The sequence below is a fragment of the Pan paniscus genome, chromosome 20 (assembly GCF_029289425.2).
Source record: "Pan paniscus chromosome 20, NHGRI_mPanPan1-v2.0_pri, whole genome shotgun sequence".
NCBI lineage: Eukaryota > Metazoa > Chordata > Mammalia > Primates > Hominidae > Pan > Pan paniscus.
Genome location: NC_073269.2, coordinates 23,088,156 through 23,104,126, shown reverse-complemented (window position 1 = coordinate 23,104,126; position 15,971 = coordinate 23,088,156). Strand labels below are relative to the sequence as shown.

The 15,971-nt window shown below is 52.7% G+C and overlaps 1 protein-coding gene across 1 annotated transcript in view; it reads left to right on the top strand.

Moving 5' to 3' along the window:
• The first annotated feature begins 13,248 nt into the window (after window positions 1-13,248).
• The window catches only part of PDE4C (phosphodiesterase 4C), a 29,007-nt gene continuing 26,284 nt past the window's right edge, over window positions 13,249-15,971 (top strand). Inside the window, exon 1 of the mRNA XM_008971041.5 lies at window positions 13,249-13,745. Coding sequence (XP_008969289.3) covers window positions 13,504-13,745 — 242 coding nt within the window. The 5' untranslated portion in view covers window positions 13,249-13,503. The remainder of the gene's footprint in view (window positions 13,746-15,971) is intronic.

Below are 15,971 nucleotides of genomic sequence, written 5' to 3'. Positions count from 1 at the left end.
GTGCTGGGATTACAGGCATGAACCACCATACCTGGCCAGAACTCAGCGTTTTTGTGTGTTAAAAAACTGGGCTAACATTGTGTGGAATGAGGGTGCTCAGGGTGAGCCTCGGGTCTCCTAGGGCAGGCGTAGCTGCATATGCCTTAATGTTTATTTATCCACACTCCAGCCATCTGCAGGAAGAGGAAAGGAAAAGGGTAGTCTGGGCGCGGTGGCTCACGCCTGTAATCTCAGCACTTTGGGAGGCCGAGGCAGGTGGATCGCTTGAGCCGAGGAGTTCAAGACCATCCTGGGTAACACAGTAAGACCCTATCTCTATTAAAAAAAAAAAAAAAAAAGCCAGTCATGGTGGTGTACGCCTGTAGTCCCAGCTACTTGGGAGGCTAAGGTAGGAGGACTGCTTGAGCACGGGAGGTTGAGGCTGCAGTGAACCGTGATCATGCCACTGCACTCCAGCCTGGGTGACAGAGCGAGACTCCATCTCAAAAAAAAAAAAAAAAAAAAAAATTAGCCTGGCGTGGTGGCGGGCACCTGTAATCCCAGCTACTCGGGAGGCTGAGGCAGGAGGATCGCTTGAACCCGGAAGGCAGGGGTTGCAGTGAGCCAAGATCACACCACTGCACTCCAGCCTGGATGACAGAGTAAGACTCTGTCTCAAAAAAAAAAAAAAAAAAAAAAAATTAGCTGGGCATGGTGGCAGGTGCCTGTAATCCCACCTACTCGGGAGGCTGAGGCAGTAGAATCGTTTGAACCTGGGAGGTGAAGTTTGTAGTGAGCTGAGATTGCGCCACTGCACTCCAGCCTGGACAACAGAGCGAGACTCCGTCTCAAAAAATAATGATAATAATAAATAAATAAAGGACCTTCTGATGACCTCTCCCACACTCAGCTCACAGCATCAGTCATTGCACCTGCACATGGGCACCCGCTGTGTGCCAAGCCACATGCTGAGTGTGTAGGACACAGAACTGCAGTGACAGGCCCCAAAATGACAGGGCTCATGAGACAGATGTTAAGGCAAGAAAAAAGAGAAAATGTGGGGGTGGGTGAGTGCTCATGAGACTGCTCGAGCTGGGCAGGAGGGCCTTCTCCGGGAAGTTGACATTTTAGCTGAAGTATGGATGGAAACAAGCAGCTGACCATTTTAACAGCCAGGGGAAGGGTGTTCCCGGCAGATGGCACAGCACACGCAAAGGCCCCGAGGCAGGTTTAAGGAACAGCAAAGAGGCCAGGCACGGTGGCTCACACATGTAATCCCAGCACTTTGGGAGGCTGAGGCAGGTGGATCACCTGAGGACAGGAGTTTGAGACCAGCCTCGCCAACCTGGAGAAACCCTGTCTCTACTAAAAATACAAAAAATAAGCTGGGTGTTGTGACAGGCACCTGTAATCCTAGCTACCTGGGAGGCTGAGGCAGGAGAATTGCTTGAACCCAGGAGGTGGAGGTTGCAGTGAGCCGAGATTGTGCCACTGCACTCCAGCCTGGGCAACAGAGTGCGACTCTGTCTCAAACAAACAAACAAAAAAACAAACAAACAAAAAACCAACAACAGGCTAGGCACAGTGGCTCATGCTTGTAATCCCAGCACTTTGGGAGGCCACAACAGGCGGATCATGAGGTCAAGAGATCGAGACCATCCTGGCCAACGTGGTGAAACCCTGTCTCTACTACAAATACAAAAAATTAGCAGTGCGTGGTGGCACGCGCCTGCAGTCCCAGCTACTCGGCATGCTGAGGCAGGAAGATCACCTGAACCTGGGAGGCAGAGGTTGCAGTGAGACAATATCGTGCCACTGCACTTCAGCCTGGGTGAAGGAGTGAGACTCCATCTCAACAGAAAAAAAAAAAAAGAAAGAAAGAAAAAGAAAAAAAAAAACTGGTCACTGTGGCTCATGCCTGTAATCCTAGCAGTGTGGGAGGCCAAGGCAGGTGGATCACCTGAGGTTGTGGGTTTGAGACCAGCCTGATCGACATGGAGAAACCCCGTCTCTACTAACAATACAAAATTACCTGGGTGTGGTGGTGCATGACTGTAATCCCAGCTACTCGGGAGGCTGAGGCAGAAGGATCGCTTGAACCCAGGAGGCGGAGGTTGCGGTGAGCCAAGATCGCGTCATTGCACTCCAGCCTGGGTGACAAGAGGGAAACCCTGTCTCAAAAAACAAACCAAAACAAACAACAACAACAACAACAACAAAACCCAACAACAACAAAACCCAACAACAACAAAAGGGAGCTCTCAGCTAGGTGTGGTCGCGGTCGCCTGTAATCTCAGAACTTTGGGAGGCTGAGGTGGGAGGATTGCTTTATCCCAGGGGGCCGAGGCTGCAGTGAGCTGTGACTGCGCCACTGCACTCCAGCCTGGGTGACAGAGTGAGATGTCATCTCAAAAAAAAAATCAAACAAAAAAAGAGGAGGTAGCTCTGGGTCTCCTACGAAGGCCTTCCCCACCCAGGAGCCTCCCATCAGGCCCTCCATCCCCATCCCAGCTTCTTAATGAAGAGGGCAATTAATCAGGAGTAGCAGGGCCAGGTGCAGCAGTTCATGCCTGTAATCCTAGCACTTTAGGCCGAGGTGGGTGGATTACTTGAGGCCAAGAGTTAGAGACCAGCCTGGCCAACAGGGTGAAACCCTGTCTCTACTAAAAATAAAAAAATAAAAAATAAAAAAAAAGATTAGCCTGGCATCGTGGTGGGCGCCTGTAATCCCAGCTACTCAGGAGGCTGAGGTGGGAGAATCACATGAAACAGGGAGTTGGAGGTTGGAGTGAGCCGAGATGGCACCACTGCACTCCAGCCTAGGCAACAGAGTGAGACTTTGTCTCAAAAATAAAAGATAAAAAATCAGGAGTGGTAGGTTGATGTGTGCTGCAGCTGAGACCAGAGGACACCCCGCTATACCCCATCCCTAGTCCCTGGGAGCCCCATCCTTACCCCATTCCACTCCAGATGGGGGAGGGATAGCTGGCTGGGTCCCAGGAATCAGGGCTCTCGGGAGCACCCCCGCATCTGACCAACAGCCAGATGCTGGCAACTGCCCCCAGACCTGTTAGGTCTGTTTCACCTTCAGTTGAGCCAGGTCCCCCATAATTCCAGATCCAAACATTCAGCTGCCTCTGCTGGCTCCATCTGGGACTCATGTGATGCTCCAGCGAAATTGGAACCCACCCAAAGCCTGGTGCTTCCCCTCAATTTTTCCCATGCGAGTAATGGCAGCCCCATTCCCCAGGTAACTGTGTGACTCCTGGCTTTCTGAAAAACAAGTAATCATGCTTAATAATCACCAGTCACCACCGGATGTGGTGGCTCACGTCTGTAATCTTAGCAATTTAGGAGGCCTAGGTGGGTGGATCCCGTGAGGTCAGGAGTTCGAGACCAGCCTGGCCAACATGGTGAAATCCTGTCTCTACTAAAAATACAATTAATTGGGCATGGTGGTGGGCACCTGTAATCCCAGCTACTCGGGAGGCTGAGGCAGGAGAATTGCTTGAAAATGGGAGGCAGAGGTTGCAGGTTGCAGTGAGACTGTGCCATTACACTACAGCCTGGGCAACAAGAGCGAAACTCTGTCTCGAAAGAAAAAAAAAAAGTCACCAGGCACCCTTGAATCTTCTCTTTCTCACACTCCATGGCTATGGCCTGTCTTTCAGCCCCCAAAACATATCTCAGATCCACTCACAGGCCCCGCTCTGGTCCATATCTCACATGGCCACTGCTCTAGCCTCTGCCCCAGGGATAGGCCCTGCTCCCCAAATTGGCCACAGCAGGCTTCCTGTGATCCCCAAGTAGATCACATTCCTCAAAACCTCAACATTCTCCCAGAATCAAATCCTAAGTCCTCACCCAGCACCTGAAGCAACGAACTTCCCTCCACCCTGGCCCTTGGCTCCCAATTCCCTTTCTTTTTTTTTTTTTTTTGAGGTGAAAGTCTTGTTCTGTGGCCCAGGCTGGAGTGCAGTGGTGCGATCTTGGCTCACTGAAACCTCCACCTCCCTGGTTCAAGCAATTCCCTTACGTCAGCCTCCCAAGTGGCTGGGATTACTGCCCCATGCCACCATGCCTGGCTATTTTTTTTGTATTTTTAGTAGAGACAGGGTTTCACCATGCTGGCCAGGTTGGTCTTGAACTCCTGAACTCAGGCAATCTGCCCACCTCGGTCTCCCAAAATGCTGGGATTACAGGTGTGAGCCACTGTGCCTGGCTTTTTTTTTTTTTTTTTTTTTTTTTTTTGAGATGGAGTCTCCCTTTGTTGCCCAGGCTAGAGTGTAACAGTGCAACCTCGGCTTACTGCAGCCTCCGCCTCCCGGGCATAAACAATTATCTTCCCTCAGCCTACCGAGTAGCTGGGCTTACAGGCACACAACACCACACCCAGGTAATTTTTGTATTTTTATAGAGACAAGGGTTTCACTATGTTGGCCAGGCTGGTCTTGAATTACTGACCTCAGGTGATCTGCCTGCCTCGGCCTCCCAAAGTGCTGGGATTACAGGCGTGAGCCACAGTGCCTGGCTTACCAATTCCCATTCCTTAAACCTACCAACTTGTTGCCACCTCCGGGCCTTCGCAGGTGCTGTTCCTTCTGCCTGGTATGCTGTTCCCCTATCTTTCTCCTGGCCAGCTCTTTCTCCTCTTTCTGGCCTCGGCTCAAAGCCACCTCCTCAGAAAATTCCCTAACTCACCCCAGCAATGTGATCCACTCCCTCATTCCCAGACCCTTGTCCAGTTTTCTTTTCTTCCTAACACGAGGTGAACTATTTTTTTGCATTTGTTCAATGAATACGTGAACAAATAGGAATGTGTGCAGGGAGTTCTCCCATCTGGAACCTTGTTTTCCCAGCAGGAAAATGGGCAGACAAGCCTGGCGCCATGGCTCAAGTCTGGAATCCCAGCACTTTGGGAGGCTGAGGCTTGTGGATCGCTTGAGCCCAGGATTTCAAGACCAGCCTGGGCAGCATAGTGAGATCCTGTCTCTACAAAAAATACAAAAATTAGCTGGGAGTTGTGGTGTGTGACTGTAGTCTCAGCTACTTGGGAGGCTGCGGTGGGAGGATCCTTGAGCTTAGGAGGTCGAGGCTGCAGTGAGTTAAGACTGCACCACTGCATGCTCCAGCCTGGGTGACAGAGAAAGACCCTGTCTTGGCCGGGCGCAGTGGCTCATGCCTGTAATCCCAGCACTTTGGGAGGCCCAGGCGGGCAGATCATGAGGTCAGGAGATCGAGACCATCCTGGCTAACACAGTGAGACCCCGTCTCTACTAAAAATACAAAAAAATTAGCCGGGCATGGTGGCGGGTGCCTGTAATCCCAGCTACTCGGGAAGCTGAGGCAGGAGAATGGTGTGAACCTAGGAGGCGGAGCTTTCAGTGAGCCGAGATTGCACCACTGCACTCCAGCCTAGGAGACAGAGTGAGACTCCATCTCAAAAAAAAAAAAAAAAAAAAAAAACAAGAGAAGAAAAAAGAAAGAAAGAAAAGAAAAAAGAAAATGAGCAGCTGACATCTCAGGGGCCTCCCATCTGGGAGATGTTAACTGTCCCCACACACCCCACCCTCTTCCTTCCCGACACACCCTCCCAGCTACCAGGAACTCTCCCGAGGGAGGCCTCTTGTAGAGCACTTGCATTTCTGCCTTCAATTTCAGGTGCCCCTGGGAAAGGGTGGGGACGAGTTGTGCTCAAATGTGGGGAACAGTCCTAGAAGGATGAGATCTGAGCGTGGCTCAAGCTCCCAGCTGTGTGACTCCCAGCAAGCAGGTCATTTTCTCTCCAAGCTTTGATGTCTTCCTCCACAACACGAGAGTCAGAGGACCCCCCACTCATAGGCAAGGAAATGAGCTATGCTGCATCCCTTACACACACAGAAGTTCAAGTTCAACTCACATCCATTCTCCGCACCCTCTTTCTCCCACCCCACTTTGCCCTGGCTCTGGTCCTGATTAGCAGCATGGTCTTGGACCTCAGATTCCCCATATTTTTTTTGAGACGTAGTCTCGCTCTGTTGCCAGGCTGGAGTGCAGTGGCATGATCTCGGCTCATTGCAACCTCTGCCTCCCAGGTTCAAGCGATTCTCCTGCCTCAGCCTGCCGAGTAGCTGGGACTACAGGTGTGCACCACCAGGCACAGCTAACTTTTGTATTTTCAGTACAGATGGGGTTTCAGCATGTTGGCTGGGCTTGTCTCGATCTCTTGACCTTGTGATCCATCCACCTCGGCTTCCCAAAGTGCTGGGATTATAGGCATGAGCCACCGTGCCCAGCCCCATTTTTTTTTGACAGAGTTTCCCTCTGTAAGCCAGGCTGAAGAGCAGAGGCACAATCATAGCTCACTGCAGTCTCAACCTCCTGGGCTCAAACAATCTTCCTGCCTCAGCCTCCTTGGGAGCTGGAACAACAGGCACATGTACCACAACACCTGGCTAATTTATAAAATGTTTTGTAGCGACAGGATGCCCAGGCTGGTTTTGAACTCACTTTTGGCCTCAACCTCCCAACGTGCTGGGACTACAGACATGAGCCACCATGCCTGGCAGTTTCCCAGCTTTTTTATTTTTATTTTTACTTTTTTTTTTTTGAGATGGGGACTATGTGTCTGTAGTCCCAGCTACTCGGGAGGCTGAGGCAGGAGAATCACTTGAACCCAGGAGGCAGAGGTTGCAGTGAGCGGAGACCACACCATTGCACTCCAGCCTGAGTGCTGTTGCCCAGATCTGTTGCCCAGATCTTTCCACTGCAACCTCTACCCCCTGGGTTCAAGCAATTCTGCTTCCTCAGCGTCCCAAGCAGCTGGGATTACAGGTGCAAAGCGCCATGCTCGGCTAATTTTTGTATTTTTAGTAGAGACAGGGTTTTGCCATGTTGGTCAGGCTGGTCTCAAACTCCTGACCCTAAGCGATCTGCCTGCCTCAGCCTCCCAAAGTGCTGGGATTACAGGCGTGAGCCACCGCGCCTGGCCAGTTTCCCAGTTTTAATGCTCAGTCTGGTGGTGGAGATAGGCTCATTGGTGAGGCTCAGGAGGACAGTAGGGGAAGACTGGGCCATCTCTTTGAACCCCACCTCTCCCATCTCCACATTTGTCTTCACTGATCGCCTTACCCCAAAGCTGTGAGTTCCAGTTTTGTGCCCCATTCTGGGGTCAGCACTGCGGACAGCACACAGCCTGTGTCTGGCGCACGTGGGTCCCATTGTTTTATCATCAACACCTCTGAGGGATCCGTACCCCTTTCGCCTCCATTTCCCAGATGGGCAAACTGAGGCCGCTTGCCCTGGACCACGTGGCCTGGATTGAACCCAGATCTGTTGCGCTGAAGAGCTCACACTCCCAACGCATCCGTTCAGACTGATTCTGCCTGTTCTTAAAATGTATCCAGCATTTACCCAGAGCCTGCTTGGAAACAGCATCTCATTTAGTTTCTCCCATTCAGTCCTTCCTTCAAGGAACTCGGCACTGAAGCTCAGAATTGCTTTTATTTATGAATTGCAACCTTGGGCTCTAGTTACTTAACCTCTGAGCCTTCATTTCCTCCTTTGTTAAATGGAAATAATGGCGCTAAATGGCTTCATTATACCTTCATGAGCCCATCCATGTACTATTGGAACGGCATTTATACAGGGTGATTGTGCAGAAAATGTTAGCCATTAGTACTATCGTTATTATTCATTTGCTTATTTACTGCATGTTTTATTGTTTTACTTTTTTTTTTTTTTTTGAGACAGGGTCTTGCTCTGTCACCCAGGCTGGAGTGCAGTGGTGTGGTCTCCACTCACTGCAACCTCCGCCTCCCGGGTTCAAGTGATTCTCCTGCCTCAGCCTCCTGAGGAGCTGGGACTACAGGCGTGTGCCACCACACCCGGCTAATTTTCGTATTTTTAGTAGAGATGGGGTTTCACTATGTTGGCCAGGCTGGTCTGGAATTCCTGACCTTGTGATCCACCTGCCTTGGCCTCCCAAAGTATTGGGATTACAGGCATGAGCCATTGTGCTGGGCCCTACTTTTATATTTTAATAAATAATATATTGGAATCTCAAATGTAAGAAAAAATATACAATAGAATATCACTATGGTGCATAGCATTATAATAAATAGCATTATATGGCATATAATATGTTATAAAAATAAACATACTGTTTTATTTATTTTTATTTTTAGAGACAGGGTCTCGGCCGGGCGCAGTGGCTCACACCTGTAATTCCCACACTTTGGGAGGCCAAGGTGGGCAGATCACTTGAGGTCAGGAGTTCGAGACCAGCCTGGCCAACATGGTGAAAACCCCTCTCTACTAAAAATACCAAAAAATTAGCCAGGCATGGTGGTGGGCACCTGTAATCCCAGCTACTCAGGAGGCTGAGGCAGGAGAATCACTTGAACCTGGGAGACAGAAGTTGCAGTAAGGCGAGATTGTGCCACTGCACTCCAATGTGGTTGACAGAGCGAGACTCCATCTCGAAAAAAAAAAAAAAGAGAGAGAGAGATACAGGGTCTCACTCTGTCACCCAAGCTAAAGTACAGTGGCATGATCTTGGCTCACTACAGCCTTGACCTTCTGGGCTGAAGCAGTCCTCCCACCTCAGCCTCCTGAGTAGCTGGGATTACAGGCATACACCACGATGCCTGGCTAATTTTGTTTATTTTTTGTAGAGATAGTGTCTCACTATTTTACTCAGGCTGTTCTAGAACTCCTGGGGTCAAACTACCCTTTCAAAATGTTGGGATTATGGGCATGAGCCACCGTGCCCTACTGAGCATGCTATTATTAGTTAATAAATAAATATTTCTGCAATGTGTACTGTGGACCAGGCACTTTTTTTTTTTTTTTTTTTTTGAGACGGAGTCTCGCTCTGTCACTCAGGCTGGAGTGCAGTGGCCCGATCTCAGCTCACTGCAAGCTCCACCTCCCGGGTTCACACTATTCTCCTGCCTCAACCTCTTGAGTAGTTGGGACTACAGGCGCCCGCCACCACGCCCGGCTAATTTTTTTGTATTTTTAGTCGAGACAGGGTCTCACGATGTTAGCCAGGATGGTATTGATCTCCTGACCTCGTGATCCGCCCGCCTTAGCCTCCCAAAGTGCTGGGATTACAGGCGTGAGCCACTGGGCCTGGCTGGACCAGGCACTATTTATTTATTTATATTTTTTATTTTTGAGATGGAATTTCGCTCTTGTTGCCCAGGCTGGAGTGCAATGGCATAATCTCGGCTCACTGCAACCTCCGCCGCCCAGGTTCAAGCGATTCTTCTGCTTCAGCCTCCCGAGTAGCTGGAATTACAGGCATGCACCACCACGCCTGGCTAATGTTGTATTTTTAGTAGAGGTGGGGTTTCTCCATGTTGGTCAGGCTGGTCTCAAACTCCCGACCTCAGGTGATCCTCCCGCCTTGGCCTCCCAAAGTGCTGGGATTACAGGCACGAGCCACAGCGCCTGGCCTGGACCAGGCAATATTTATATCCCCCCACGTTTGAGATCCCTACTTCACAGATGAGGAAACTGAGGCTCAGAGAGGTAAATTCACTCAGGAGAGTAGGACTGAGATACAGCTCTCTGGGCCAGTCCAGGTGTCTGGGTGAGGGCACTTCAGGGTCCTAGAGAGGTCCCATGACCAAGAACTTGCTCATGTCTTTCTGGTTTCTTCCAGTGGTTCTGGGAGTTGGTGGATTCTGGCTTGGCCCCTGTGAGCCCCCTTGGTGATGGTATCATCCGGAGAGGCTTCTCGGGTACCCCATTGCTGCCATCGCTGCCGAGCCGCCTTGTGCCGCCTGGAGAGGTCGAGCCCAGTACCCATGTGGTGTTCACCATTGAGGCTTAAGGGACAGAGAAAAGACAGCGTGGTCCCAGATAGGTGAGAAGGCTGATGGGGATTAAAGGGGCCGGCCCCAGGAGAGGAAGAGCAGTTCGTCCATCTGAACCCTTCTTGACCTTATCCAGAAAGCATTTATTAAGTTAGCACCCACTGTGTGCCAGGCCCTGTACTTGGCACACAGTGGGCACACAGCCATGCACAAGGAGGTGCCCACAGGCTGATGGTGGAGACAGATCATACCAGGCAGAGACAGGACAAAGTAATCATGCTGTGATGGAGAAGACCAGAGGAGCCCAGAGGAGGCTCCTGACCTCACATCGAGGGGGCTCAGGGAGGACTACCTGGAAGAAGTGGTATTTAAACTTAGCCTGAGGGCCTGGGTGTGGTGGCTGATGCCTGTAATCCCAGCACTTTGGGAGGCCGAGGCCGGTCCATCACTTGAGATCAGGAGTTCGAGACCAGCCTGGTCAACATGGTGAAACCCTGTCTCTACTAAAAATACAAAAATTAGTTGTGGGGTGCACCTGTAGTCCCAGCTACTCAGGAGCAGAATTGTTTGAACCCGGGAGGTGGAGGTTGCAGTGAGCCGAGGTTGCACCACTGCACTCCAACCTGGGTGACAGAGCAAGACACCATCTTAAAAAAATAAAAACAGGCCGGGTGCGGTGGCTCACTCCTGTAATCCCAGCACTTTGGGAGGCCGAGGTGGGTGGATCACGAGGTCAGGAGATCGAGACCATCCTGGCTAACATGGTGAAACTCTGTCTCTACTAAAAATACAAAAAAATTAGCCAGGCGTGGTGGCGGGTGCCTGTAGTCCCAGCTACTCAGGAGGCTGAGGCAGGAGAATGGCGTGAACCCGGGAGGCGGAGCTTGCAGTGAGCTGAGATCACACCACTGCACTCCAGCCTGGGCGACTCCGTCTCAAAACAAAACAAAACAAACAAACAAACAAACAAACAAAAAACAGTAAAACAAATCCTTAGCCTGAGGGATGAAGAGAAGTCAACCAGTGGGAGTGCAGGGAAGGGCATTCCAAGCAGAAGGAACAGAATGTATAAAGCCTCAGACTCAAGAGGATCAGGTGTGTCAGGAGCTGAAAACAGATCAGTGTGGCTGGAGGGTGGGAGGGGAGCCCCGGGAAGTAGGCAGGAGCTGAAACCACACACCAGACCTCATGGGGTGCCCTGGAGAGTGAGAGGTGTGTCTTCCGGAGACAGAGTTGGTCAATATTGGCATTAAAAATTCCCTGTGGTTGCTGTTGTGGAGCACTGACTGTCAGGGATAGGAGTGGAAGGAGACCAAGGAGACTAGGAAGGAGGCTTGGGCAGTGTCTGGGCAGGAGATACTGGTGCTGGACCAGGGTGGGAGCCATGGGCTGGAGAGAACTGAGGAGATTTGGATGACATTTACAAAGTAGACACACCACCAGGGCTGGGCATGGTGGCTCACGCCTGTAATCCCAGCACTTTTGGAGGCCAAGACGGGTGGATCACCTGAGGTCAGGAGTTCGAGTCCAGCCTGGACAACATGGTGAAACTGCGTCTCTACTAAAAATACAAAAATTAGCTGGGTGTGGTGGCGAGTGCTTGTAATCCCAGCTACTTGGGAGACTGAGGCAGGATAATCACTTGAACCTGGGAGGCAGAGGTTGCAGAGAGCCAAGATCGCACCATTACACTCCAGCCTGGGTAACACAGTGAGACTCCGTCTCAAACAAACAAACAAACTAGACACACCAGTTGTTGGTGGATGCTAGCAGGAGCTGGGGAGAGGGGGCACTGGTATGCACAGCTCCTGGTCTCAGACCCTTTACATCTGGCATCACTTTTAGTCCTTGCAATGATGCCAAGAGTTGGAGACACCATTATTATTCCTCTTTTCCAGAATATTAAAAAAAAAAGACTTTAGGAGGGGAAGTGACAGAGCCAGCCAGTGACCATGTCCCTCACCATTGAGCCAAGTTGTCTCCCACAGTCAGTTCTTGGGAGTGGTGGGGGGGTGGAGAACAGGGACTGAACCACCCAAGCATAGAACAGAGAGGGAGTCATTTGTCATGCGTCACACAGCAAGACATGATGGTACTGGGGCTTGAATTCAGTCTGTCTGACATCCTGGCCCAAATGTTTTCCTTTTCTCCAACCTGGGGACATGGCTGGGGTCACTGGGAGATGGTCTCCATGGGAAAGACCTTGTTGAGTGCTTCTGAGACTTCCAAAAACATCGGGGCTCTTCTCAAATCTGATGCAGCAAGAGGCACCCTAATGGCCTTAAATGCCTCCCTGCCCAAGCCCAGAGCCCACAGGAGGCCTCCACCAAGTCATGACCCTGGGAGTACAAAATCTCACCTCTTTCTGCACCACACTCACCCGCCCAGCCCTGCTGCTGTTCATGCCTACTTCAGTTAACCATGATGGAAAATGTTCTTACCCATCCTTGCACTTCCCAGGAAATTACCCCTGAGACTAAGACGCCTGGTGGGTGGAGACTTGAGTTTCCAGAACTGGGAGGGAGGGGCAGGCCTGGGGTTTGAGGGCAGGAATCGTGGCTGTGAGGTGGGGCCTGGGCCTTTCTCAGGGCGAATGAGATCCTGCCATTTCCGCTGAGGGTCTGTGTGTTGGTGTGGCTTTAAAAGCACGAGAGTCTCAGAGATACTCCTCCTGCCTGTCCTGAGCTTCCACAAAAGGTGGGTTTTCTGCCAGTCCTCCCCCAACTCAGCTGCAGCATGGCTTTGGGGTGGGGAGGGTCTTAGAAGCAGAACTAGGATGTTTCTTAGAGAGACCTGACTTCCCCTCTTTGCCCATCCCTACTGGTAGCTGTTTGGAGCTCTGGCCAGAGGTAGCCTCTGTGTGCCCATCCCAGACATGGGAGCCCCCTCACAGCCTTGCCAATTTCCCTGTCCTTCTCATATCCCTGCCTGGCATGGGTGGGGGTTTTAGGGCTCCAAAGAGACCCCTTCTGGGGCTGAACCGCGGAGTCTACCTTCCTGGGCTTGGCAGAAAGACTGCTATCTGTACGTACCTCCGAAGACCAGAACCTTGACTGCTTCCAGACTCCTTGTTGCCATTGTTGCTGGGGAAGGTTGAGGGCCCGTCACTGCTCATGTTTCAGCACCTCCTGGGCGGATGACGCCCTGGTCTGGGGGTGCACCTGAACCCCGCTCTCCCTCCCCTGCCTTCAGCACCATCAGGTCGCGGACAGCTCTTCGCTGTCTCATCCACCCGGAGAACCCAAAGCTACCTTTTTCTCTTTCAACACGGTGCGAGGGACACCGTCTCGGCCCCGGGGGTCTCCTGAGACCCTGTCTCCCTGCCCTCCATTTAGCAGCAATCAGTGGACAATTTCTGTCTTCTCCACTCCAAGTCCTTGTCTTGGTTCTTTTCCATGCAGCGCTATAGGGGACGGCAGACGGTTTTCGGGGCTGGTGTGTGGGGGGGGTCTCTTCAGCCCCTAGCTTCAACACCCCCTCGCCACGTTCTTCTCCCCTGTTCTACCCTTCAGCACCATCTGGGCATCGACAGCTCCTCGGTGTCGGCCCCACCTTGAGCCCCCGTTCCACCTTCTACCGCTTCAGCACCTCCGGCGCGGACAGCTCCTCGCTGTCGCCTCCACTCCCGGCCCTGGGCCGGACCCGGGAGCAGACGCTCCTCGGCGCCCGCTCACGGGGACGAGTCCTGCTCCCTGCTATCCCAGACCCCTTTCTCTGGCGCATGGAGAACCTGGGGGTCGGCGAAGGGGCAGAGGCGTGCAGCAGGTTGAGTCGCTCTCGCGGCCGCCACAGCATGACCAGAGCCCCGAAGCACCTGTGGCGGCAACCCCGGCGCCCCATCCGCATCCAACAGCGCTTCTATTCGGATCCGGACAAGTCCGCGGGCTGCCGCGAGAGGGACCTGAGCCCGCGGCCGGAGCTCAGGAAGTCGCGGCTCTCCTGGCCCGTTTCCTCCTGCAGGCGGTAGGTGGCCGGGGCAGGGGCCCCCTGCAGCGCGGGGGAGGGGCGCGCGGGGCCTGGCGGGAGTGGGGGAGGGTCCTTGCTTCTCCAGGGGGCGGGGGTCTCTGCTGCTTGGTTGAGGCTGGCGCCTGGAAGGAAAAAGCTATTTCTACGTAGGGGTGGAGCTGAGGGTGCTGGTGTCATCATGGCTTGTGGGTCTGTGTGACCGGGTGTGCCCACGTGCGGTTGGGACTGAAAGAGTGTGTGTGTGTGTGTTCGCGCGCGCGCGTGAGACTGGGGTGACCAGATGTGTTTGGGGTGCTCCTGTACGTTCATGCTTGGGTATGATTCCATGTGTCCCAGGTAGTTGTGGGTGTGCCTGTGTGTCTCCCCTTGTGGTGCCTGTAGGTATGTGGCTGAGTGTGACTGTCCTTGTGCTAACATAGCTGGGGGTCCGAAGGTTTTCGGGGTTGTGGAATGTCCGCAGGCCTGTGGGGGAAGTTTGTGACCACCTCAAGCACCCGAGGTAACCCTGGGGTGCTTGGATATAAATACACACACACATGCACACACACACACACACACACACAAAGTTTTTATTTTTGAGACAGAGTCTCATTCTGTTGCCCAGGTAGAAGTGCAGTGTCTTGATCATGGCTCACTGCATCCTCTGCCTCCCAGGCTCAAGCGATCCTCCCACCTCAGTCTCGAGTAGCTGGGACTACAGGGGCATATCACAAGGCCTGGCTAATTTTTGTATTTTTGCTAGAGACGAGGTTTTGCCATGTTACCCAGGCTGGTCTTGAACTCTTGGCCTCAAGTAATCCTCCCGCCTTAGTCTCTCAAAGTACTAGGATTACATGTGTGAGCCACAGCACCTGGCCTATTTAATATATTATAGATATATAAGGGCCAGGGCAGGCTGCCTCCAGTGTTGGGGGGAGGAGCCTTCTCTTGCTACCTCCCCCGCCCCCACTCCCTCACCCCACCCTGCTCCCCTGTAGGAGGAAGGGAAGTCCCTTGGGAAGCTCGTGCACAGGAAGTTTCTTTCACTTAAGTAAGGAGGGGCTGCTTCTCCTGTTTCGTGTAAGTTGAGTGGGGTGGGGTTAGGACAGAGACAGAAGAGACTCATAGAAAGATAATGTAGAATCCTCAGGGGGCCCTACATGAGGGTCTCCAGCTACCAGGTGGAGGCTCCAGGGCCAGGAAGGAGGGTCCAGGAACTCCAAGCCCTCCTTAGGTTGGAGGGAGAACCAAGTCAGCAGGACCAGCATCCCAGATTTCAGTCCAGGCTGAGTGGCCTTGGATGGGTTACTTCCCTGCTCTGGAGCTTGGCTTTCTTGCGTCCTGGTGCATGGACCCCCTAGGGGCCACTGGCTTCTGACTCCATCAGCAAGCCTGGCCTCTCACCCCCAGCCTGGCCCTCCAGCAGCCTGGGAGGCATCTGGGGTAGATGGTTCCCACAGCCCAGAGGGGTTGGAGCTGTTCTCAGGTGACCCAGGAGCCCCTTCTCCCGCCCCGGCTTCTAGTTCCTCCTGCCCCATCCCTTCGGGTGACTCATGATTTTCCATTTTCAAGAAAGAACAAACAGAGCCTTGGTATGAGCTCTTCTAGGGGAAGCCCCCGCTTGGCTCTGGGAGGCAGGAGCGGTGGATTGGGTGTCCCTGTGCACGTGTGTGTGCACACACACGTCGTTCTGCGCATCGTATGCGCTGCAGTCACACATACGTGGATGAGCATGCATGTGGCCCACTGTGCTTCTCTGTGCTGATATGAGGGTAGGGGTTCACCCCAGGGGGAAGCCCAGAGAAACTGAGTTCAAGGCCAGGCCCCAAGGCCAACCTGCTGTGTGGTATTGAGCAAGCCGTGGTGCCTCCCGGAGCCTCGGCGTCCTCATCAGAGAGGTGAATATTCTGTGCCTGAGCCTGGTACACACTGGGTCCCCAGCTTGTGGCTCTTTACTCAGCCCTAGAAACTGTTGGGGGAATGTGCTTCCCCACAGCCCCAGATGGATCACAGGGGTATGGGAGGGTCTAAGCATTTTGTTGAGAAGGCATTTAAGCACCTACTGGGTGGCAGGCCCTGTGTTCGAGACACAACCATGGATAAGAAGCTGTGTCCCCTAAGGCTGATGTTGGAGACACTCATACCAGGTGGAGAAGGCACAGGTTGATAGGGAAAGGTCAGAGAACAAGCCCAGAGGAGGCTCCAGACCCAGCAGTGGGGTGGGAGTCAGGGAGGACTGCTTGG